General features: G+C 43.0%; 1 protein-coding gene across 1 annotated transcript in view; it reads right to left on the reverse strand.

The window, feature by feature from the left end:
• Nucleotides 1-22,489, reverse strand: part of SLC2A9 (solute carrier family 2 member 9) — a gene marked incomplete at its 5' end in the record, with an annotated part of 113,549 nt that extends 91,060 nt beyond the window's left edge. The window contains 5 exons of the mRNA XM_082483091.1: nt 3,373-3,518; nt 4,670-4,794; nt 11,461-11,621; nt 18,560-18,658; nt 22,394-22,489. Of these exons, the coding sequence (XP_082339217.1) occupies nt 3,373-3,518; nt 4,670-4,794; nt 11,461-11,621; nt 18,560-18,658; nt 22,394-22,489 (627 nt within the window). The remainder of the gene's footprint in view (nt 1-3,372; nt 3,519-4,669; nt 4,795-11,460; nt 11,622-18,559; nt 18,659-22,393) is intronic.
• Between the last annotated feature and the right edge of the window lie 3,712 nt (nt 22,490-26,201).

Consider the following 26,201-nt stretch of genomic DNA (forward strand, 5'->3'; position numbering starts at 1 on the left):
AGCTGTGACCATTGACCCCCAGCACTGAACCTAGGGCTGCCCACATCTCCTGCTTCACCTGGGCTGGTCTTCATGAATAAAAGATTGCTAAAAAATCACTTTGGGGCTGCTTAACCTACTTGACATAAAATCAGTAAGGACTTTCTGAATTGCCTCAAGTAATGCTCAGTGCTTTGGAGCTATTTTTATCACACTTCCACATTTAAAGGAACACTGTTGCATTTGGTGACAGAGGAAGTTATCAATTAGGTTGTTAATAAATGCTTGTAAGGCTATGTCCCAAAGCCTACATAAACGCTTTCCTTTTCGGTGGAAAGACTTCAACAGAACCACCGAAGGCAACAACCTCATATAATCCAGATAAATACTTCAAGCTCCAATTTAAAAGTTAAATTTTCTGCTCAAGCTACTTCAGCCAGGAGTCTGTTCCAAACATCACTGCTGAATTTCAGCGTGCAGTTACTCACAGAGCATTTATAAAAAGTTATTCTTGTAGCAATCTTGTCCTTGAGATTAAGCCACTCTATGCCCTCTGCAGTTCACACAGTGCATTTAGCTTCTCTCCCTTCCCTCTATTTACTTGGCCGCACAAGCAACGTAGCTGTCATCTCTTACAAGACAGGACCTCAGCCATGCCCGCAGCCCTCCCCCCGTCCATTCCTGTTCCAAACAGCCTCTTCCAGCAAGATGCCCAACTCGGTCTTTGTCCCTCCTTTCTTCAAAACCATCACTGCTTAGCCACTATGGTTAATAACCTCTTAGGTATCTCCTCAAGTTACAAGTAACAGATACATGACAGAGCTCAGGAGAAAACTGTTATGAAACCATGACAGAAGACATGTATTTGTAACTAGTATTATTTGCAGGCAATTTTGATAGAAACAAGCAACCAACCACAGAACAACGACAACAAAAATATTCCTGTGAGGTTTTACGCCACGATCATTAAAAAGCTGGACTTTGTTAGACAGATTTAACAAAGATGTTTTTCTGCATGCTCGCCCAAGCAGTTGTGCAGAATGGTGACCACTGTCGACAAGCTCCTACTGACCACAACTTTCCTGTCTATTTTCTTTAAACAGTTTATGAATTTCACAAAGGCAGAATGATACCACAGAATGGCGTACTACAGCCTTGGCCTAGAGTATAACGCAAATGACCTCAGGCTTCTGAGGAAAGCAAGAGTTTGCTTTACAGTTATAGCTGAAATCATTCATAAGACCCCACGAATGCATAGCTGGCTCCAAAATACAGTGGCTGTGGATCTGGAAACTGGCCTCACTTCAAATGCAACAAAGGTTTCTCCAACAGAAGAAAAGGGAGGAAAAAAGTAAAATAAAATGGAAATTATTTGATAAGAAGCTTTTACCTCATTAGTGAACAGAGGTCATGACGTAAATCAGTGAGGTGCTGACAACTAGAGAATAGCCTGCAACTGTCTTGAACCTCCTTCTGAACTTGATCGAACAAAATGACAGAAATCTGAGCAAGGTGTTTGCTGGGGAGGGGAGAGGGGAAAGTGTTGCAAAGACCAAAGACACTCAGGAGGAGGACACCACGTTTGCCGCCTCCCAGCTTCAGCAGAAGTGAGCACAGCACACGCACCCTCCACAGCAATGTCCTCTGGCCCCAACTGCCGCTTCTGCTGCAAAACTCCCACTGCCTTCACGAAGCTAGGGACAAAAATCCTGGCTTGACTAAAATTAACGGAAATGTTGATAAAGCCTTCAGAGAAGGATAAGCCTGCACTAGGGAATGATATTTCAAACAGCATGAGGTTTCCCCCTCAGTGCTAAATTTTATTAATATATTAAAAGGAAAATACACCCATGTACCTAACCGGAAAATACAAAACAGCACCAATTATTTTACTGGAAATATTCTAATTCACACCAGCCAAAACTTTGTTCCTTTTACATGCTGATGTTACCCATCTTGAAAAGAACTAATTCTACAGATAAGGTATATTTCTTCTCACATAAATTAATTGCTATCTTTAATGGTGTAATATTAACTAACTGCATACTAAAGCAGGTTGTAGAAGCAGAAGTGCAACCTCCATAATTTGGGAGTGGAAGGGAGGGAAGGAGAGAACAGAAATAAAAAGATCAAGAGTGAGCCGAAACCAAGGAGTATTTCCTATTAAAAATATCCCAAAGACATAACAGGGAAACAAGAATTTTCATGACACCTCACCTTTAAAAGTTTATGCATGTTTCAAAAAATTAAAAAAAACAAAAACCAACTACAAAAGAGCTGATATATTCTAAGCAGTCGAATTGGCCTCTTGACATTTAATCCACTTGTTTGTAACTGCTTTTAAAGCAAGAGAAGGGACATCTGTAGAAGCCACACAGTGAAGGTCCATGAAAACCATTTTAAGCTTTTTCCTAAAATCTGTTGCTTTGGCAGCGGGGGGGTTATTTCTCCTTCAATAAAATGTAAGTTGAATCAAACCATTTGCCTTCAGGAGAGCTGAACACGGTAAGTGAGCCAAAGAATAAAGGGACAGAATAGGAGAGCCAGTCAGAAAAAATAAAAGCGTCAGGGAGGATGGTATTGTGTATTTACAAAGGAGTTGAACCTTGGATGGATGCGGGAGGACAAGCTCTCCTCACTTTTCAACTGCTTACTACTTTTGCTGGCTGTCAGAATGGATTCTTCACTCAGGCTTCATTGTGAGAGGATTGCTGCAGATGCTTCCTCCACACTATTTTGAAGATTCGGCTCCGGATGAGAAGTGTTTCCAAGTACTAGCCTGAATAAACCTTGACTGCATTTATTCAGAGTAATAACGACCTCCAGTGGCCACCAGGTTAATCTCAGCCTACAACAGCAACATAACCTCTTATATCAGCATAGATAATCTCTTTCCATAAAGGTATATATTAACTCTGTTCTTTCACCTCCAAGTCTAAAAGTAGGATTGCATTACAAGAAGCTGTATAAATACTGGGCAAGAGTCTTCCTATTCAGGTTCTTGTACAAACTCTAATCAAGCCTTCCTCAGTTCTATCTGACTTCGAAAAATTATAAATGAAATACGCAAAACCTCTTAGAACTTGATACTCAAAGAAATTGGAAACACAAAAAATAAATGTACATCAAGAAAGGGGGGAGGGTGGTGGAAAAACCTGCATATGTACAAGCACAGGCTGCCAAAGCTCTTAAAACTGCTTACCACGTGTACCAAACTCAGTCACACACACATGCTTTTAAAAGACATGGAAGAAACCACTTTTCAAAGTGCTTCAAAACAAAAACCCAGTATTTCTGTTTTCCACCTTTGTAAGGAGCTCAGTCAAAATATGAAAATATAACACTTGAAGCATGCTTGCGTTCTGTCACAGAAAACATCTGTTAAATACTCACTTGCCCAAATATTTCTGGTAGCCCCAAAACTTGACCAGTGAAGACACCAATACAGATGAAAATCGCTGTGACCTGACCCAATGAACCACGGATTTCCTTAGGAGATATTTCACTCAAATACATGGGAAGGGCACTCAGAGAAATGCCTATGAAGGAAGTAAAAAAACCATATATTAAGTTAAATCACCTTTTCATTATGCCAGGTACGAAACAAACATCTACTGAAAGGAGTCTGAATGCTAATCTGCTCACAAGAGTGGCATCAAAATATGCAAAGAACAGAATTACATCTATCCGCAGATAATATGAATTATCTTCTCTGCACGTCTAATTACTCTTGGACCATTTAATAACCATGGGATTGATTATCTGTTACAGATCTACAGTGATGTGTGTAGGCAGCTATTTGATGAGAAGCACCAAAGGTTATTCAGAGATAAGAATCGCCAGGAGAACAGATTGTATGTTTTACATTTGTTCATTCCGAAGCAAGCAAAATCACGTTAGCACTGGTGCAGGTAAGGAAAGAAGAACCAATGTGTCAGGCAGAGTGAGCCGACACTGTCAGATGAAATATTTTTGCCGCGAAGGCTATTAGGTAGATGTTCCTCTCACTACAGGCTTACAGCTGCAACGAACTCTTAATAGCAGGCATGAAATAAGGGCGAGAATGCTGCTCAAAGCCAGGAGAAAACAGATGCATAACCCTGGTTAGCACAATGACAATATTTACAACGCTCCAGAAGTTCAGTTGTTTGGTGGTAATCTGAGACAAAAATCAGTGCTTAGCACCAAAATTACCATCTACCTATCCATGAAGTCGCTGAGAACCTCACTGCTAGCTGCAGGACTATTCTGGTGCAGCAGCACCTCTGTGATCTACTTATAAACCAGGAAGACCGTGTTGCTAGAAGCAAATGACGATGTACCAGACCTTCCACTTCATCCTACTGGTATTAGCATGGGATCCAACAACTTCCAAACACAAAGCAGCAAGCAGCTTCAATGAGCAGACTACACCCTCCTAACCAATGGATTTCCATGGCATGAAGACAGATACACTTTACCAGTGCTGGAGGAGGAAAGGGGGAGGAACAAGCAGGGTGGACAGCAGCAGCTGCCATCCATTCCAGCGTCTTCTTCAAACATCAGATCCTCCAACCCTTAGTCTGCTGTTTTGTCCCAGTGAAATCACTGTGGCATCACTGTGGCTAGTCCCTGAAAGGCGCCTTTAATATAAAGAGAGATTATGCAGGGTGCAAGCATTTCACATATGTGCAGGGTGACAGAAGCTTACCTGCATCAACTCCCATTATAACGCGGCCCAGTATGAGCATTTCAAATGACCCCGCCAACAAGGCAAGGGACATCAACAATGCAGCTGTCACTGCAAACACATTATTGAGCAGCAACGTACATTTCCTAAAAGGAAAAGATATTTTATGTAAGTATCACAACAGCTAAATCTAGTCATATTCAAAGCACACTAGGCTATTATTCTTAAATATCCATAAATAAAAACAAGAAGCGCCTAACAAAACACTGCCTCTTACATGTTGTGTAGAGTTCCAAAATACAACACTATGCCCAAACGGATACACTTCCAAACATATGCCACAGCTTAAAAATAAAACATATCATAGTTAACTAAAGGGCGATACTTCAAAGTCATGACAATTAGCCACCCCTACACATCCTAAGAACCCAAGTGCCATGCCTGAGACATTGAATATGAATATAAACAAGCATACTCTGGGTAAATGTATGTATTTAGGAACCAGAGAATATACTTCAAATATAAATAAGCTGATATACCTATAGGCATTTTTATGCTACATATATTTTTTCCCATTTTGAGAACTTCCCGACACTGGCATATTTATGTCATTATAATTCATCCTTAAACCCATGATCTTAAAAACATACATTGAGAAAAATTACTACTTGTAGAGTTTGAAAAAACACTGGGGCTCACACAAGCGATAAAAATCAACCTCCTTCCAAAAACTGTTGAAAATAACCAAAGTATTGATATACATCTTTTTTCCCCAATTTTTATTTCATTCAAAACAGTCAAATAAAATGTGAAGAAAAATATTTATTTCAAAGAAAAGAAACGTAATCTCAAATTATTACTTTGTTCAAAAAGTACAAAGAAAACCATGAAAATATATTTTAAAAATTTCAACACATCTCAGTTGGTCATTCACACTATACCAACAGCTGTATTTCTCACAGTTTTCATCTTACAGAACTTTCTGCTCAAGTTTGAGGGACTCGTTAATTCAAGGGTGACTTGTAAGTCTCATAACTTCTGCAGGAGAAAGTACTTTACAGAAGAGATGACATGTAGGATTTCATGGGCCTCTGACAGTGAGATTCATGCACTGACATACAAGGTCTCATTTCCTGAACACATGGAAGAAGAGTGGTTAAAGATATCAGATCAACAGCTCTGCTGCAATGATTCTCTATTGAAGAATGAAGTAGAAAATCCACCCAGGACTCAGAGAATCGCTGCTACCTTATACACATCTCTCCACATATACAGATTTAAGTGGCTTTTTGCTAAATTACAGCCTGCAGGTGAATGGCTGGAGAAGCCATTATCATCAGGTTCAGCCTTGCAAGCGACTGAAAAGTTTCTTATGATTCCCAAGCAGAGTCACAGCCAGAACTGGGATATCTGCGGGAGATGTGGTGGCCTCTCTACAGCACATCACAACAAGATAGCTGCTTTGCGTTGCTTCTGATCTAACACAAGACAAAACACCATAATTTTCACAATTACATGGCACCAGAATGATCGTACCTTCTGTTTTCCATCTGTGAGCCACCTCACTTAGTTATAAGCAGTAAAGCAACGGAGCTTTGTCTTTACCAGTCATGTAATTAAGCACAGTCTTGTTTTGGCTCTAGAGGTACAACTCACCACTGAAGCCTCCAGTCCCACTCACAACAACATATGAAGGAAACAACTGATTTGAAAACAAATTTACCTGGAGATAAACATCACTGATGATGTAAATTATGAGGATTCTATTAGCTTTGACAGTAAATGGCACAGGCTGAAAATATACTGATTTTATTTAAAAAACTGAAGTAGTATTAAATTTGTAAGTATTCTCAAAGGATTTTCAATTTCTACATATTGTAATTTCCATGCAAAAGAAAAGCACTGGCCAGAAAGGCTGTCTACCCTTTTCTTTTCCAAAGCAGGTAACAAACTGACCCAGTGGTCCTCATTCTTCTCGAGTTCAACACATAGGTACCAACTTGAAACCTCCCACCCATTGAACCAGTTACTTGTTACTACAGATCAATACATTTTTGATAGCAAGTATTTTTAACACTAGTATTTTTAAATACTTTTCCTGCTTTTGAGTGGTTTTTTAAACATTGTTTGAATGAATAACATTGTTTGAAGATCAAACAATGAGATACAGCTCCTTTAAAGTACATGTTTATATAACATAGCTGTCAAGTGTGATGACTTTACCACTTGAAACAGATTTTTCAAAAGTATGTAATTTGAGAGGGCTAAAGTGATATAAATAATGCCAGAAATGGAAACAAAATGTTCATTCAGGTCAAGCAAATGCTATACATTCATCTGAAGTTATTACTTTCTTTTTCTTTAATTTAAATAAAACCTATAAAATATGTATGTTTTTAGAAAAAGTTGGCCAGCGACCCCTTATTCTATGTGGCACAGAATAGAAAAGCACAGCTTAACTAACTAAAGGATTTTGTCTTTGCCAGATGATTGAAAAAAAATGAAAACAAGAAAGTAATGAACTGTTTAGAGCGCTACTATATAAAGCATGTAAATTTTTGGTAAAACTATGCTGGGTGGCTGCGGCAAAGTTTTGGAAGTGGAGGGGCTGCAGGGGTGGCTTCTGTGAGGAGATGGAACGAGGGAGTAACAAGGTCAGTGGAAGAGAAGGTGCTCCAGGACGGAGCAGGTATGTCCCCAGAGGGACTGTGGCCCATGGGGGACCCACGCTGGAGCATAGGAGAAGAGTGAGAAGGAAGGAGCGGCAGAGGTGAGTTGCTGCACACTGCGCCTGACCCCCTGCACTGCCTGTTTCGTCGCTGAAGGGACTGGAGTGTGACCTGCCATTGTACCACGGGGGAGGAGAGGAGCCTGGAGTGATGTCCAGCCTGGGAAAGTGGGAGGAAAGGTGTTTTTGCATTTGTCTTGTTTCCCAATACCTGATCAGTAATTAAATATTTATGCTAATTGGCAATAAATTAAGTGAAATTCCCCAAGTTGAGCCTGTTTTGGTAACTGGTAAGTGTTTTCCGCTTCTTTATTGACCCATGGGTCTTCTCGCTCCTGTTCATTCTATTTCTCCCCAGTTCCCCTATCCCTCTTGGGAGGTGGGGAGGGGCGAGCAGCTGGGTGGGTGCTTGGCTACCAGCTAGGGCCAAGCCACCACAAACATAAACAGGGGGAACAACTTCTCATCATAGCTCCTAAGAAAGCAAAATACAGCAAAACCCTCCAAACTCCCCATGCTGTCCTGAGTTTACTTCCAGTCAGGTCATACTATATTCAAAATTGCTACAATCATAAAAAGAAAAACCCAACCTATGCTTTCCTGGTCACATAGGCCAAAACTGTATTACCTTAGCAATAAGGCATAGGAAAAAGAAACAAATAAAACAAAACTCCAACAAGCCACTAGTTGTATAGCTCTACTATAAGTGATATAAAGATGCCACACTTCATAAAGCACCGCAGCAAACACTTTCCCTTGGGAAAGTCCAACCAATCTTGTCAGATAACTGTGCTCAGCCTAATCATTTCTCTCACACCCCAAATCGCAAACTGATGAAGCAATTACCCAAATGCTGCATAAAACCTATTGAAGTATAAATATCATCCCTAGTTCTCACATAGCAGATTTCATTTTTCAGTCTTGCTGAGGCTTACACAGAAATATACAGTATAACGCTCTAACTGAGTAAACAGAGGAATAGATAGTGAAGTGGACTCAACCTAAAGCTAATATGCAAAATGGTGCCAGACCTGAGAAAGGAAACATGGACTCAAGTTCCAGTCCAGAGCCCCACATGGTTCTGCTGCACTAAAGATACTCAACTAGCATTCATTTAGATATGAAGATTTTTGTTCTTTCCATTCAAATAATTCAGAATTCTCTCCAGCCAAAAGAAAGAAAGTATTTATGCATTTCAAAAGGAAGATGCTTTCAAAAACTAATTGAGCACGAAGCATTTGTCACTAGCAGCTACGTCCTAAGCCAAACAGCAAGTTTTGCAACTTAGTGCCAAAACCGGTTCTCTCTAAGACGGACTATCCGTACTGCTGCAGGAATGTAACTTCCAATCCTGTACTCCATCTGAAGTAGTCCTAAGAGAAGAGCCATTTGCTCAGTAGAAATCAGCTTCTATAAGCAGCCCAGCTGAGACAGACAGTTCACCCATCAGCTAGACACAAATAGAGCTAAGCTTTAAGGATTTTTTCTGCCTTTTTCTTTTTTAGGTATTTTGTATATTGAAAGCATTTGAGAATCCAGAAACGTCCTTGGCTTTTTGCAAAAATCACATGTGATTAATCTCTTGTAATTTCAAGGTTGTCATTTGCTCTCATGAGGCCAGAACAGAATCCTAACGACTACGTGCCCTCCACAGCTGTAATAACTTTAATTAGGGATTTGAATTAATAATCTATTTGTCTAAAACTCCCAACTAGGAAAGTGACAGAATTAAAGTTTCATCAAAAATGTACTGTTGTCTCAAAATTCAGTAATAAGAAAGACTCTAGAAGCTCCATTCGGGAGCAAATATGACGCCTTATAGAAAAAGTATAGCAAGGAAACTAGGTGTTTAACTAAAAAGCTGTGTGTTCTTTAAACTGGGTGTTTAAATAAAAGCCAGTAATAGATTGAATACTGGATCACCATTTCAACTACAGTGGATGACTTCAGAATAACAAAGTGGTAGCATCACCAAAATAATCCAGATAAATGCCCTTAATCGCTTCGTGCTGAAAATGTTTCGCTGTGCTTGAGGGAAGACCTCGTCCTCCTCCTGCGAACGCCTCCCTAGCAGTGACCTAAGGAATCCACTGAGCACATCGCTCTGGCTGCTCAGGATACGCAACAGCAGCTGCTCTTCAGTAGAAGAGAACGTAAATTATGAAGCGCCACAGCCACATTTGAACATGGGACTTAGGCTTAAGTGAGTGAAGGCTCCCTTTGAAAAAATTAGTCTACATCTCTCTTGAAATAAGTAGGGCCTAGGAATCTGGTAATTAGAAAATTATGTTATTAACCTTACAGCAATATGATTCGAGTGCTCTTTTTTAAGTCATACATTATTTCTGACTAATGCTTTTGATCCCCCTTAGTTCATTATTTTGTGTCAGTGTAAATGGAGCTCTGCCTCATCATACACACAGTCCTCCAACCTACACTTGAACCATTTAACAGCGAAGTATTTTATCGTTCTGTCAACATTTCATAACGCAGTCCTCAATTACTGTACCGATATGTCAGTCTGGTTTCCTAAACCAGACGAACACACTGCAGTGTGAACTGCAAACTCAAGAACCACACTTCGATGGGCAGCCTATATCCAGCGTCCCTGAGAGACGCAATCCCTCCCCAGCTCTAATCAAGTACTCCTACACCGTATCTGTAAGAGAGCTGTTTTCACAGTGTAACAGGGATAAACATAATAAACAGGGGCAGAGTCTGCAAGATGTAAAGCTCTGCTCTGGGAATATGATCTGCTTCTATCAGAGTGGTATATCTATGACTGAGATCAAACCTGCACACAAAGCTGTCCTACTCTTCACCAAAAATTCAAGCCCATTTTTTACTTCACTTTTTAATAAAGAGGACTCAGCGACAATTCTGGGAATTAATCAGAGTCAGGCAGAGTTTTATATATTTAAGAAGTATGGAAAACCCAAATTGATGATTTGGCAGAAGATTGCAAACCTAAAAAAAAAAATAATAATGTGACTATAAAATATTTAAGAATGGAAAATCAAATGGTAAAGGGACAGAACAGAGTAATGAAGAATGGATAACTGATTTACAGAGCAGAGAATACTGACTTGCTGCAAGCATGAAATTGAAGAACCTGAAAACATAATCTTTGACATGAAAAACGAGATGTGGAAGAGTTGGAAGAATGACAGACAGGCCTAGGAGAGTAAAATCTAAAGTGGTGGAAACAGTCAAAATGTAGAACAGAAAAGTAAGAACAGTGGAGGTGGATACTTAAATATAAGCCTCCATGATGACCTTCTCCAGTGATTTAACTGAGCAAAAATTATCAAATTATATAGAATTTACAATTAAGGAAAAGCCAAATGAGCAGGTAAGATGAATGCTATAATGGCTGGTTTTTCCCATGCCCTTCTAAATATAGGTAAATTACTTTTAAAATTCTCTTTGGAAGACTGTATGAAACAAAAATTTGACAGAAATATCTAATTAGTACCTAAAGCAAAAATGCAAACACACCGGCACAAATATTCCTAAAATACTCGTATTCCCTGTGGTCAAGATCTGGTCAAATACTGCATTGCATAAAGCAGGAAAAGCATCCCCAAGCTTGGGGAAGACCAAACATGAACTTCACCCTAGTTTAGTTCTTCAAACTGTATTTTAAGTTGACCCAAGGAAGAAAAAAAAAAAGCAAATTTTTATTACTGCATGACAACATATGAGACATTGATAGGTTTATTTGTGTACAGTAAGATACTCAGCAGACCCGTTAAACAAGAATCTGCCAAGCCTTTGTGAAATCTTTCCTATTTTATGGTATTTTCCTTTTGCATTCTTAACAATTCAACCTCCTTGACAGCTCAACCCACTGCCCGTTCAGAGCAAATGGCTTCTGTGACTCAAATGATGCACAGTAAGGCCAGAGAGAAAGGTACTAATTTTACTCTTGGAAATTTGGAACTCTTGTAAATGAGCTTTCATAATTTGAAGATGTTTAAATTTACATTCCGGTGAAGAGGGTTCTTTAAAAAAAAAAAAAAGCCTTTTAGAGAGACTAAGTGAGAAAATGCTTTAGAAAAAACAAGTTTTCCAATACACTTACCGTCCAAAGAACTTCACAATTGGGGTAACAATAATGGCACCCACAAGTCCACCAATGGCAAAAATAGAAACAGTTATGGACCAGAGGAGAGTCAGTGTGCTTTCATCCACTGAGAAACCGTATCTTCTTTCCCAAGTTTCATTGTAAAACTTCTTGATATACTGAAAGAAAATACATAATAATAACAACGCATGTAAAAAAAAAAAAAAAAGTCACACTTTAAGAACACAACCAAGAGAAACAGAATTAAAAAAACCCAGTAGCTTGCTTGCAGGAATCACTCTTGCTCTTCTATCTCCTTCCTCCGAAAAATGGGGCCCCACTTCAAGATGCAATTGCACTACAGACTAACCGGACCAGTCAAAGAACACACACATTTACCTACATGGCAGTCATAAATAAGGTAGGTAAAAAAACCCCACAGGTAGACATGAATGTAGAAGAGGCTTATAAAAGAGAAACTCCTATAAAGCAAGGATGTTACCATTTAGGTTGCCGGTACAACATTAACAACAGTTTGTTTTAGCCTTGCTGTGTATGCATATATAAACATTTCGGCCCAAACTGGGGCTAAGGGCTCAGCCACAGAATCACAGAATGGTTGAGGTTGGAAGGGTATCTGGAGGCCATCTTGTGCAACCCCCATGCTCCACCAAGGCCACCTACAGCCACCTACCCAGGACTGTGCCTGGGGGTTTTTCAATATCTCTAAGGAGGGAGACCCCATAAAATCGCGCCACCTGCGCTTGGCAAGGTACTGCACGTCAGCTGAGCTCTGCTCACTGCTCACATACATACTTGTAACCTCAGGCAGGTGATGTATCACATCCTAGCGTAGCAGGTTTTTGGACAAGCCGAAAAAAAACCAAAAACTGCACTGCCTAGCATTTGCCATGACTTTTAAAATAAAAGAACACACAGAAATTCTTAAATGCTAACTACCGTTAGCCAATCGTCGTTAATCAGTCTTGCGTTAAGAGCAAATAGTTTTACTGCTTTGTCATGGATCTATAGTGCCAATAACCTGGAAGGAAAGGGAGCAAAGGAGGCAGCAAAGGAGGCTTCAGTAGCAGATAGAGGTGAAACCGTCTTGAAGAAGTTGTTGAATTGGCAGAAATGCAAAGGTAACGAAGAGGAAGGGAGTTGCAACCGATTCCTGCCAGATGGCAACATGACTGACATCAAGAGAAGAGGTGGACCTGTCTTAAAGTACACAGCACCAAAAGTCCTACATTGATAGGTTTAGGTACATGTGCGTGAGTTCACATGTAACCTAGCAAATTCCCTGGAAAATTTTTAAAGATGCTTTAGAAGTTATAGAAGTAGGAATCCTTTTGGCAAAACCCTACACTGTGCTCGCCATGAAACAACATTTATCATCTCTATTTTGTATTTCAGTCCCAGAATGCAGATCTCAGATTTGCTCAAAATTAAATGCTTTCCACTAGTCTATTTTTTCCAAAGGGCCAGTATTGTATGTTATAACTTCTCCCCTTCAAATTTACATAAGCTGCTTTTCAAATAAAGTTCTGGTTGCTAAACAAGCTAAGCAATTTCTTTTCAGTAATGAAAGACATATCAAACACAAAATCAGACACCTAAGACCTTGATATTAATCCATCTGCCAGACGAGCTGGTTCTCCTAAGAAATTAAAACCCGAGACCTATCTTCTAGCTCTTCAGCTATCCCCAGACCTAAGCTTTTCTCCCATGGCAGCTTAATTTCCTTCAGAACCTTCCGTAAGAGCCCTTCCAGGGTATCTTTTGAAACTCCAAGTGCCTCTTGAATCTCTGGAGAACTCCGACAGATGCCTGAGTCACAGTTCTCCTTTGCAAAAGCCATGCCAGCTCTTCCCCAAAATCTTACTTTTCTACTACAGTTTCTGTTTGTTTGTCAGGTACATATATCTAATTCTTAGCATGAATGTTCCAAGTATTCCCCCTAAAAACTACCTTTTTCTTAAAGTCACGTTAACCCCCTCAGTCTCTCTGTTACTGAGGCTATTTAAAAAGAAGCTGAACTGTTATACAAAGCCTATATTTTGAGTTATTTTTGCAGTCTTGAAGAAACGTTAAGGTATTTTCTCAACCTGACACAAAATTACCACTAATTTTATTCCATATCTCTACTGATACTTCAGCTTCTCCAATACATCCCCTATAAAGAAGGTTCCAGTGTGGGACCTCCCCAGACTTTTCCAATTGAAAACATTTAATTCAGGTTTCTTGTTCTGTCCTTGTATTTTCTGAACACCCCTTTTCAGCTTCATCCATCAGCCTTATATCCCGAAGCCCTCTGTCTGGACATTTTTTGTGCCTGCTGAAAGTACCCAAACTCCAGGACTGGCTCACTATCTTAGCCTTCAATGTGCCACAGCTCCTATTCTTTTTCTGCTTTCCTCACATGAGCACAACCGCAGGTTTTTAAAGGATGCCTTCTAACAACTTTCATTCTCTGATGTTTAATCACACCAAAGTTTCTTCCTCTTTCTAAAAGGTAAACATGTCATAGCTCCAGTATGACATTTTTACATAGTCTCTGTATCATTTACAGAGACATTGCCTATTTACCTTTACCTTTTAGTCAAGCTTCCTCATTTTTATCCCGTTCCTGTTTCGAAATCAAGCAAAGCTCCAATGCCACCGTGGTGCCTGATGCTCTGGTGAGAACAGTGACCAGGTGGTCACCGCCGCAGAAGGGCACAGCACGCTTGTGTAACGCTCTCGCTCATCCTGTGTTACAGCTCCTCAGCAAGCTCTACAGTACCACAAAGTTTAATCTTGCTCCTTTTCCCCATTTTTTTTCCTCAGATTTCCTCCAGCATGTCATAGGTACTATATTATCCTGAAGCAGCACTCAGCAAGATAAGCCTAAGAGATTTTCCCTGTTCAAACTAGGAATTTCAAACTTTAGGTATTCCAGCCTTGGACACATGGACTATTCGATTTGAGGACTTTATTTAGTTTGAAACACCACCTCTCCAGCTGCAAAGCACCTAAGGAAGGTGGAGGTAGAACATACCACTTGCTGTCTTCCTTCTAGCAAGTTTCTATTAGGTCTCTTGTGCCCTGAATTAAAAGGAGGACAGGGATATTTCTCCCATCCTTACTTACGTGTTTCTATACAAACAGACAGAAAAAAAAAAAAAAAAGAGAAAAAAGTCGATTTGGTGCTTGGTCCATTTAGAAAAATCTCACAGTGAACTTCCAAATGAATCTGCCATTAAACCAAGTAATACATCTTATCTCTTTACCACCAATACTCAGATTATATTTAGATTCAGATATCTTGTTTATTTGAAGTTCATTTCTGACACTAATGAATGCTAAGAGAAAACATTTTTAGAACACTATTAGCATTTCTTGCTAATGATAATGGCTAAAAATAGTATGCAAATTATCCTCCCCTTGTGTTATGACTAATTTTCTCAGCGTAGCTTCCTTATTTACAAGGAGACATCAAATGATTGCGAATAGTCAAAAGAAAGTACAAACTACAACACTCAATAGTAACAGACAAACGTGTTGGCACGTACATCACCTGTGCCTGGATTCCCATTGCCGATAAACGGGAGGCTAATAACACATACAGGTTTTGAGGAGTCACACATGAAACAAATCCGATCCTACAAATCCACCAGATTTGAATCTATTGGTTTCTGTGGAAAGGCTCCTTTGGGATTTTAATCAGTTGCCTGAACAATGCTAATGGTGTAAACCTGTATAAAAAACTTTTAGCCCCTAACCAAAGCCTGTAAGGAACGGTAGCTGACTGATACCAGTACCTTGTATTCTGCTGCCTCAGTTCATTAAGCTAGTAGTGCTAGGGTGGGAAATGTAAGGGATATATATTTATATACAGATATAAATAGAGGGGATATAATTTAAATATTAGGGCAATATTTCCCTTGTCTCTTTAACTGTAAATAACGTACATCAAGGGAAGAGACGAGCTGGTCTGTAGAGAAGAAAAATGACCTTACCCATAGTGAGGAGAGTGACTCGCACACAGTGAGAACTACCCACCCGGCTGACACGGCAGGCTGTGTACCTTTTTGCAAGTCTCGCTTTCCCCGTTTCAGCTCTAAAAGGAACGCAGAGGTGCAGCCGCCCACGGGAAAGGGGCAAAGGCTGCGAGGCAGTAAGTAGCTTCCCGCTTCCCGCGGGAGCACAAAGCACTTCATTGTTCTACAGACCTTGCCCACAAGCAGTCCATGGAATGAATTGTAGAAAGTCAGCTCAGAAAAAGACAGCTTCAACTTGCATTCAATTAAAGCATTTGTCTTCCTACTGCTAAATGCTCCCATATGTTTTTAATAAATTCTGGTAACTCTTTGAACAAGCCCATGAAGACTTCTAATTCTGGGTTTCTCGTGTGGTCAAGCACTATGTGCCGAGGGAAGCACACCCGCGACAGGCCACTGCTCCTTCCCGCTGACAGGCAGGGGACTGGGTGGGAAGCGATCTCTGCTCTGAGCAGAGCTGGTGCAGTTTATTCCCCCCTTGCAAAAAGAAGGGAAGTTGGACTGACTCTACCTTATGAGATGACCTGCAGTAAAGTTCACCAGTGAGAACCGCAGGGGTATTCCCCTGCAGTTTGGTGAGCTGGCACAACTTGCAGCACCAAAAGGAAACGTACACAAGCATTTACAAACAGTTCTTCAATGCTTCAGTCTTAAATGAACTTCCCCCCCAGCTGACACATTCAGTTCCAGGATCCTGGAAACATCCCATGTCTTAGTCAACAGTCACTATCAAGCATTTTTTCAACACTGCTTAAAGCATCACACAGTCCTTCTCTAAGGTTGGAGGACTTTTGACATCAAAAGGAATTATACAGAAGTAAGTCCGAAGCAGAAGATATCCAACATCCTACAGAGAGATGCTCACAGAATGCAGGCTGTAAGCTGCACGTCACCAGAACAAGTTATTTGTTCTACCAATTTTATAAATGAAAGTCAGCTTACATCTTTCCGGAATTACTGCACTCCCACTATAACCTCTTGTAAGAGCGCTGTTTATCTACAGCTAAAAGCTGCTCCCCTTTGGTTTTCCTCAGTCACCTCACATCAACATTCCCAACGGGTCACCTTGCAGCAAGCTGATGTGGTGACATAGGGGGGAAAACAGATGCAGCAAAGGTTCCTTTTCCTGTGCTGCCAGAAGCACAGTGTTGGTAGGGCTCACTTCTCCCCACGTCTACGAGCACAGCCCAGACTCTTTCCTTCAACCTGGTGACTGTGGCTCCAGGGACAGGGACAGGAAGGTGGCCTGTCCTAGGCAAATAGATGACACAGATTAATCCTCGAGGCTAGAAAAAAGACCAGAGGCCACACGGGGATTTTGGTTTTGAACTACACAGCTGTGTATTCCTTGTCAGTAGGACCACTCCTTAGCCCTAGCTAATGTATGGCTTAACATGAATAAGGCAGACGTGAAGTTCTCAAACACTGATGCTGGAAAAAGGGAGACTTCACGCATACCTGTCAACACTTTGACCAAAACCATCACCAGCACAGTGCCCAGTTTCAGTCCAAAAGCAACAGTAAAGATTTCAAGCAAAAATGGACAATCCTGGAAGCATTACTAACCACTACATCTGAAATTTAGGCATTCGCCATGGTACGGTTGCACCTTCAACCTCCCCACCTGCATTCTGGTCATCACCATGATCTACCACATAATTTGAACTTAAGTGCCTGAGTGTTGCCAAACAGCATGTCCTGTCATCCTTTCTTTCCTTTAGTTCTGCGGAAAGTGATAGGGGAACCCTGATTACCAGGACAGCCCCATTTTAAATGAGGTTTAGAAATTGGATCATTCTCACTGCTCTGTTGACAGTACTGAGGCAGTGCAGGAAGGATGTCTACCATCAGGACAATCAACACCATTGCTCACAGAATTTCAGATTACTGCCAAGTTCTTCTTAGCCATGTTTATCTTCTGGTGACTGCAAGGTGAAGTGATGCCTAGACATGTCATGCTAGAACTAATATCCAATTTGTCCAGCCGTGCCTTATTGGTACAAAGAGTACCAGGAACTTCAAGAAAATTCCCAGAAGTTAGGAAGGGGGCAGTTAAAACTTCCTACAGGGTGAGTCTCTTCCTAGTCCTTTGGGCTGTCAGTTTAGCAAATAAACTACACACATGAAACATAAATTTAAAAAAAAATAATAATTCTTCTTTCATTATTTGCATAAATATTGCATCCATCTTTATGGTGATGTGGCCAACCTATTTAGGTGGAAACCTAGCCACACATTTTAATAAGAGATTTCCATTAAAGAAGGAGCTTAGCTTTGGAAAAGAACTATTTTGAAATGGAATTTCAATAGTTAGTTCCCAAAATTGACTGGCTACTTTTTCAAAACCGTGTTGCTTGCAACTCCACTGAATTGCTTACTGCTCTGCTTGACTGAATTAAGACGATCTGTAGAGAGCCAGTGTAAAAACAAAATGTTCAGATTTCCATTTGCGATAACTGATATCTTAATGAAATCCCCTCAAATATTGTACACTGATTTCACAGTACTCTATTCATCAAATCTATTCCATATGTTGCAGCCAACACATGGTCAACACAGCGTTTTCGAATTAAGAATCAAAGAAGGCATCACCATGAAATGCAGAAGAGGCCCATTATTTATGAGGGAGCTAGACGCATTATTTATAATATCAGTACTGTGGGAAGGAAATGTTGTACAACTCTCCAAAACCAAACAATCTCAACAGAAGTTGCTGAACATGTGCATAGAGCTACCAAATACTCACTAGTCAGAAAGACAGACTATTAAAAATACCTTATCACACGAAAGCATGCAAGAAGATTTAGTGTTAGTCTGGGCTTGAGGAGAACGAGAAGCAAACCACGTGCACCCACTCACCTCACCAGCAGCGTTTAGTTTCCTGACAGCTGCTGAATGTATGTGAAAACCTCACGAACAGTAGAAAGAAGCTTTCAGGCAAAGGTGAGTTACCATGTAAGATTTAACCTCTTCTACTACATCAGGATTATAAAAGCAGGATGCTGAGGAGCACGCACTAGCTGGACAAGGCTGCCCTCTACTGATACTAAATTCCAGTTTTGTCAGTCACTTACCGCTGCAGGAGCGTTCACCACCGAGAGATTGTAACCATAAAGAAAAGACGACCCAAAAGCACCAGTTAAAGAGGCTACGATAAGACTCCCAGACCAATTCTGAAAAACAAAGAGAAGATGTAGCCATTATTAGTATCCTTTAAATTAACGCAACTCAGATTTTAAACACTCCTTATGCTTTCTTGCGTAGCCCCTGCAGGCAGTTCTCCTCGCTGCAGAACAGTGGCCTGAAACACTTCCCTTTGCTGCAATCCGAGAAACAGTAAATTTGAAGAGACAGCATCTCAGTCAACATTTGCCGAGGCATAAGTGAACATCTGAACTTCTTTCAAGCTCACAGATTTTTTGCTGCAAATATCCCATCAGCCCCCACACCAAAAAGTAAAATGCTGGAGAAGCACGCTCTCAGCAGAGGAGATCGTGTCCCCCCCACTCCCAGAAGTATAAGGATTAGTGAAACTGTGACCCCCACAAATAAAATTACGTCTACAAACTAGGTTTTGTAACCCAAATGCAAGTTTCCAACATTAATTCACTGCCACACACACGCTCCAGTGAAGACATCATTTGGCCTTTTTCCCCAGCGACACATCCTTAACTCCCCCTTCCCAGCCCTTCTCCCTCCATCCCCCTCATCCTGTTTTTAGCCCACCTCTGCTAACAATTTCTTCTTCCACATCAGCTGTTGAAAAAAAAAAAAAAAAGGTAGTGCTGCTTAGATACTGGACTTTCACTCAGTAGATTTGAGAGATTTTGCATTTCAGGGTGATTTCCACCTTCCCCAGTATTGCTTTCTGCTACTCAGTTCTCCCGCCGGGTTACAGAGTGCAGCAGAAGTGACCATCACCATTCCCAAGAGGTTGTTAATTGTTTTGGTGGCTGGTCGGTTGTGAACGTCATTTTGTAGATCATAGAAGACAACTCAACTTTCTTGACTTCTGAATACGTTAAAGTGGACGGCTTTTTAACATATTTTGATTAAAAAAAAAAAAAAAAGAAAAAAGCTCTCTGCTAAGAATCTAGAATTTCAGGCACAGTTCACTGTCGGTTTCTGCCCAGCCTCATCACTCACTGAAGCCTCAATCCTTTCAAAAGCAGGAAGACCAGCTTACGCAGGCCTAATAAACTCAGCTTCAGCACTTACAGCACACACAACAGGTTAAGGAGTCAATACATTTTGTCATCTGCACAAAGCTGTAGGATCGCTTTGGAAAATGAAGATTTGGAGCACGGACTAGGTTTGCGCAGCCAGCACACGGCACAGCAGCAGTGACAATGGACCGGAACGAGCTCCACCAGCCTCAGGGGAGGCACGGCTGGGCAAGAGAACACACCGCGGCTGTCAGCACGTGCCAGCGCTTGCGTTTCCACGCTGTCGTCACAGACTCACTTTGATCTGTGAAGAAGGGATGAGATACGTGGGTGCCAGGGCAGGGACCGCAGCAGCCAGCCCAGTGTGCCTGGGGTCTGCCACACTCCCCAGCTGCCATTCCTAAGAGCTCAAAACATGCCGTGTGGGACAGCCGAGCGTTTTTAACTTCTTCCACATGATGTGGGAACTTTTTAAGAGATTATGCAGTTCATTAACCAGCCTGTTTTCAGTCAAGTCAGGAGGAAGTGTAGGGGGGAGGGGGGGGAAGCCCTGTGTAAAAAATATATCCCGTTGAGTTAATTACATAAGCCAAATGCAATTTCTTGTTATTAACCAGCTTCTTAAAATGAACCTGCCACACACACACAAAAGCTTTGTGCCACTACTTTGGTAGCAAGAAGTAGAAGTTTTGACACAAGGCTATATTTAGATTGTGGTGATAACACCTCGTATTAGGTGCCCATTATTTCTCTACTATGCACACACTATGCTCCTACACTTCGGAGGGACTGCTGCTACCTTGAACTAATGACGCCGAGGAGAATATTCCTGGAGGTCTACCAGGGTGCTCCCAGTGGGTTCACAAATGATAAGCGCAAGTTCACAAGTGCTATGTGGTAATCTTGATGCAATATTGCTAAAGGGCTCTGGTCCAACAGCATTAAACCCATCAGGAAAATGCTGCAAACAAAACGATTTGGACTATATAGCCTAGCGTTTATTAAAAACTCCAGTGAATGCTTAAACCTTTCAGCACAGGCAAATTAGATGCACATGAAGCTAAGTGCATAATATGCAGGACAACTCACAGAAGTGCTGCCAAATTAGAAAAGTCCATATCCACTTTATTTGCAAACATTTGGGTTTAGAGCCTACTTCAACACCAAGAGTTTTTCAAGTGTACCTCAAGAAAACCTCAGACTTACTCGATTCAGAGCTTTACAGTTCTTGGAACGTGAGCTTCAACTTCTCCATGACCTGTCTCCTCACACACTATTTTAAATATTTGCTCAGGCTTCCGCAATGCCAGATAACAGACGAAAGCACAATGAAGCAAGAATAAAAAAAAAAAAAAATCAAACTGTTGCTCAGAAAAATATTAACTCAGTGGCAACACTAACAAAAGAAAAGGAAAAAAAATAACCAAACAATGTGTTTTACAGTGATCGGGAAACATGAAGGCGACCACACCTTCCTCATAGGTGTTCTTTCCCCGCCATCCCCGTGCTCATGCGTCGCTGCTGCCAGCACAAGGGCAGGTAGGTGTGACCGTCACCGCAGCACTAAGTGCTCAGTCAGGTAAGTTGCACTTCAGTCCACAGCAAAACTCTCCAGATACCTGAGAACTGCCTACTTGTGAAATTTTCGGTCATGTCACAGATCCCAGGGCGCTGTGCTTCCCAAAGATGCTTTTCCCAACTCCCGTCCGTCAACGTAGCATTTGTCCCAGCTACTATGAGCCTACTACTACGAGGTTTTTGTTTGTTTTTTTCTTAAAACGCACGCCAGCTTGCATTTCAGTTTTCAAAGCACAGTTTCGGATATTGCATTGCGGTTCGTTAGTTATAAACCCTGCCTCAGGTTAAAACACGCTTGTAAGTGTACATAAGGAAGCTTTAATGCTTTTAAACAGGTACTGGTAAGGCTTTCTATCGATACTGGGAACCCGGCCGTTTGCAGCAGCACCTTACCCCCTACCCTCGGCGGTCTGCGGAGGGCACCGAGCGGTGTCCGGCGGAGAGAACGGCCGCGCCCGTTAAAGCACCACCGACGGCGGCCGAGCGCTGCGGGCAGGTGCAACCCCTTCACAGCCCGGCCCTCCGGCCCGGACGGGCGGTGGGTGAGAAGGGGACCCTCCTGTCCTCTCCCCCCGGCTTCGCCCTTGCCCCGAGGACCTGCCGGTACGGGTGGGCTCGGGCAGGAGCGGCGGAGCAGCCCCGCGCCCTGTCCTGCTCCCACCGCGGGGGCGGCCGCTCTCCGGCTACGGGCTCACGCCGCCCCCGGGCGCTGCCCTCCGCCCGTCCTCTGGGTGCCGGCTGGGCGGCCGCGGTATTTTTAGCTCTGCCCGCCGCCGCCGGCCTCCCCTGCACCGGCACCAACAACTTTCCGAGCGGGGAAAGGCTCGGCCGCTCTGCAGCCGCTGCTCTGCCTCTCTCTCTCTCTCTCTCGGGGCAGCCGGGGGGAGACGCTCCGGCTCCTACCGCCGCCACCCTGCACCAGCCTCCCCTCGCCTCCCTCCCCGCCGCGCTGCCAAAGGACTGTAGTCACCCCCCCACCACACACACACTCCGATTAATCGTCCCCGAGGCGCGGGCAGCGCAGGCCGGGCTCCCTCCCGCCCCGCCGGGCTCTCTCCCTCCCGCCCCACCGATCACCCACCGCCGCGCACAGCGACGGTCGTTTCCAGAACAAAACACCCTCGGGGTGAAACCGCGCTGACCGACCGCCACCGCGCTACTTACGCTCCCGCCCGCGCGGCGGCGGCCGCCCCCCTCTCCTCGCGCCACCAGCGTGGCCGCCTCGGCCGCCCCCTCCGCCGCCGCCGCCGCCCGCTCCATGCCGCTGCCGCACGTGCGCAGCGGCCGCGCATCTCCCCGCCGGGCAGCGGGGGCGCGGCTGCGGCGGGCGGACGGGAGGGGGGGGGGGGGGGTTGCCCTGGAGGGCGGCGGCACCGGCCCTCAACGGGAAGACACGGCTCCCGGGAGGCAAAGGAGTCAGCGGGGGGCGGCCGCCGCCGCGGGGGCGGGGGGACTGCGGGGGTGGCTCAAAGGGTGTCAGAGCCCGCGCTCCTTTACCGGAGTGCCCTGCGTGGGGTTTGCCGGCAGGCCTCTTCCACCCGGCAGGGCAGGGAGATGTCACGCCTGGGTGTTCATCACGGCTCCCCCCCCCCCCCGCCACCGCCGAGTGGTACAGGGGCTGGGGGACCGCGGCTTGGGGGGTGCCCACGCCGCGGGTGCCGCCTGGAGACCTGGGCTGCCCCTTCTGCCATCCAGACGCTGTAGAGGATGGAGGGGGGAAGAGTTTTCGCGTGTTGGCGAGGTCGGAAAGTGCAGATACCACAAGATCTGTAGCCAATTAAGGTGTTATCCACGCGGCGTGAGGATGTTCCCAGAGCCTGAGGAGGTTTAGATGTGACAGGCCACAGCGCTGCGATGTGTGACAGATGGTGATAGGACATGCTATCCGGGGAAGATAAAAGTTTTCAGCTCTTACCTTTAAGGCATCTGTTTGCAAACATGGGGATTTTTGAACTGCTAAGAGTTAAATTACACCTTCTACTTGGCAATGGGTGAGTATTAAGTGCATCTGGGCACTGTTCCCAGATGACTGCGCTTAGTATTGGTGTAAATCTGTGCTGTTTCCACTTCTGACACGCCACATACCTCACAACCAGCTTAGCGCTCTCAAAGACACAGTAAGTGATGCCATAAAGCGCTGCAGGTTTGGAAGCAGTTTACGGTGCAGCGACTTTGAAGTGTCGTTGGCTCAGCTCAAGCTGAGCAGTGTTTGAATAGAAAGCCAGATGCTGCTCATTAACATGTAAAATTATCGTACATGCTGAGAAACATCAGCGCAGACAGGTGATCCGGACATCATTTATAATCTCTTTGAATGGTCATAAGCAGTAAAAGAGTCAAGTTAGGAGAGGCAAGCCTCTCCGAAAATACATGGAGTGTATTTGAGATGAATCAGACACCTGTGTTTTATTTAGTTTCATTTTAAATAGTGCAGTGCAAGTAGTTCAGTTCATACTCAAATACAAATATGGCTGCACGTGATTAATACGTACATAATTCCTCACCTTAGCACACTCACATTTTTTGACCTTTTACAACCACCGTTAGTAAGTTACAGAAACTAAACACATGCTATGCTCTATACCCCTCGAATTTTCATCCTGGCAGCTTCCCCTTGCTCAAATCTCCCTCTTCACATTGAAAGAAGCATAATTTTGCTCTTCTTTTACATGTCAGAGCAGAAGGGGGAAAAAGGGGAAGAACAAACAGCTTTATAGGTTCTTGTATAAGGGTGTCAGAGACAAAATCAAAGCTTTTTTCCACAGTTTTCTTTCAAAGGTACTGAAACTCTCCTCCAAATGTTTACCACTGTCCTCAGTGACAGTCTCTCCCATAAAAGGGAGGCTTTAACCTACCCTAAAGTCAAGTAACCCCAGAATAGTTTGATGAAACCATTTTTTTGGCTAATTCAAAACCAGACATACATATAAAGAGAAACACAGGAAAAAATGAGAGGCCTTTGGTGCAGCCTCACAGTAAGTCCATTAGCGCTCCAGGTACCAAAGGCAGAAAGGAAACAGCAGCATTCATGTGTTTAGGACACTGACCGTGTGCCTGCAAGTAGTCATAAAGGTTCCAAATAGTTATTTTCTGCCTCCAGTCCCCAGATAACAAACAAATGTGTTGGCAGAAGATTTGGGGAATTCACTCACCATTTTTTTCTTCACCGCCTTTTTTTCTTTCATCTCACCGTTGCTTTGCTGGTTGTTCTCCATTCTGATGCCTTGTTAGGTAATAGCTGAGGAAGAAAAGAGGGAAAGTCGTGGTACTGTTCAGCTGAGGCAGGGTGGTTTTTTTCTAACAAAATTGTAAATCTGAAGTGTAGCTACTCCCTTCAAAAGTCACATCCTCATTCAGGAAGGCGTAGCGGCACCAAACTGAATGCAGTTAAAAGCAACCAAAACATACTTGCTAATTGTGTTTAAGTCATCTGCTCAGAGGGCAGTATGCTCTTTGGAGCAAGCATAGTAGCTCCTAGCGCAATTAAAGAATGAAGGGGAAAAAGCTACAGCACCAGGCCCTTCAGTGGCCGCGCTGTCTCTATTAGAATTGGAGCATCAGACCCACTGCAACTACGAAAGGAGTTTAGGTAGTCAGGTAGAACTACAGGACTACGGCTGGGTTGCAGCCAGGACATTTGGATTAATTGCTGGTGTGATTCTAATGAGTATTAGACCTCATATTAGCTGGGGCATTGCCTGAACGCATTTGCAAAGGAGGAGTCCATTTATTTACTGCTCTGTCAAGAAAATTCTTGCCTGAACATCAACACATGTGCTTTAATAATGTTAAAGGACACTTTAATTATCATTTGTCAAGAAACTAAAGTGATTTCTTGGGTTTCAGAGAGGATGGGTTATCTGTTATTTACACCGTGCTTCATTCTGTGATCTTGGACAGTTCGTCAGTCTGTTCAGTTCATTTGGAATATGGATTGATGGGTTCTTCTATCTGAACATCTTGAGATGACAGCACATTTCAAGATCTCTGCTTACTTGGTCATTACAGTAACAATAGATCCAGTCTTGAATGCAAGTTCTCTTGTAGACAAGAGTCTACTAGACAGTGAGCTGCGATGCATGGGGAGTAACATTCAATTTAGTGTCACAGCATGTCACGGGGAGACCTTATGGCAACCTTCCAGTACCTAAAAGGGGGCCTACAGGAAAGCAGGGGAGGGACTTTTTACAAGGGCATGTAGTGATAGGACGAGGGGGAATGGCTTTAAACTGGAAGAGGGTAGGTTTAGATTAGATATTAGGAAGAATTTTTTCACTTAAAGGGTGGTGAGGCACTGGAACAGGTTGTCCAGAGAAATTGTGGAAGGTCTATCCCTGGAGGTGTTCAAGGCCAGGCTGGATGGGTCTTTGAGCAACCTGGTCTAGTGGGAGGTGTCCCTGCATACGTCAGGGGGGTTGGGACTAGATGATCTTCAAGGTTCCTTCAAACCCAAACCATTCTGTGATTGGAGTGGAAATTGTCACGCACACAAGAGGTTTTCTAAGAAGAAATTCTGTCTGCTACAAGTACTGCCATTGGCAGATGGTTCCAAGAAATCAGGCTGAGCTTTGAAGTGAGAGAAGCTAGAGAAATGACAGCATCCTATAAGCTGCAAAGCCAGGAAAATTGCCTTCTTCCCTCTCTATCTCCCAGTGCAGTCTATTAAAAACTTGCAAACACCTCCTTTCTCTCTGCTGCAAAGGGCCTTAGTCAATTCCTGCTAAATAACCCTTCAAAAAGAGCTTTCAAGGCAAATGTATTTCACTTTATAGGAGAGATGCTTAGTCTCATCATCAAATAGTTCACCTGTCCCATGCCCCATTTAAGAAGCATACCAAAAATAATGTCAGACTTGCTCACGGCAGCACCCACATGCTATACTGTATTTCCTATATAGATAATGTAGATAATTAAATTAATGAAGGTTCTGACAGAGCACAAACAAAACATCATCACACTGGAATTTAAGAGC

The sequence above is a fragment of the Vanellus vanellus genome (assembly GCF_965231255.1).
Source record: "Vanellus vanellus genome assembly, chromosome: 4".
NCBI classification, from domain to species: Eukaryota; Metazoa; Chordata; class Aves; order Charadriiformes; family Charadriidae; genus Vanellus; species Vanellus vanellus.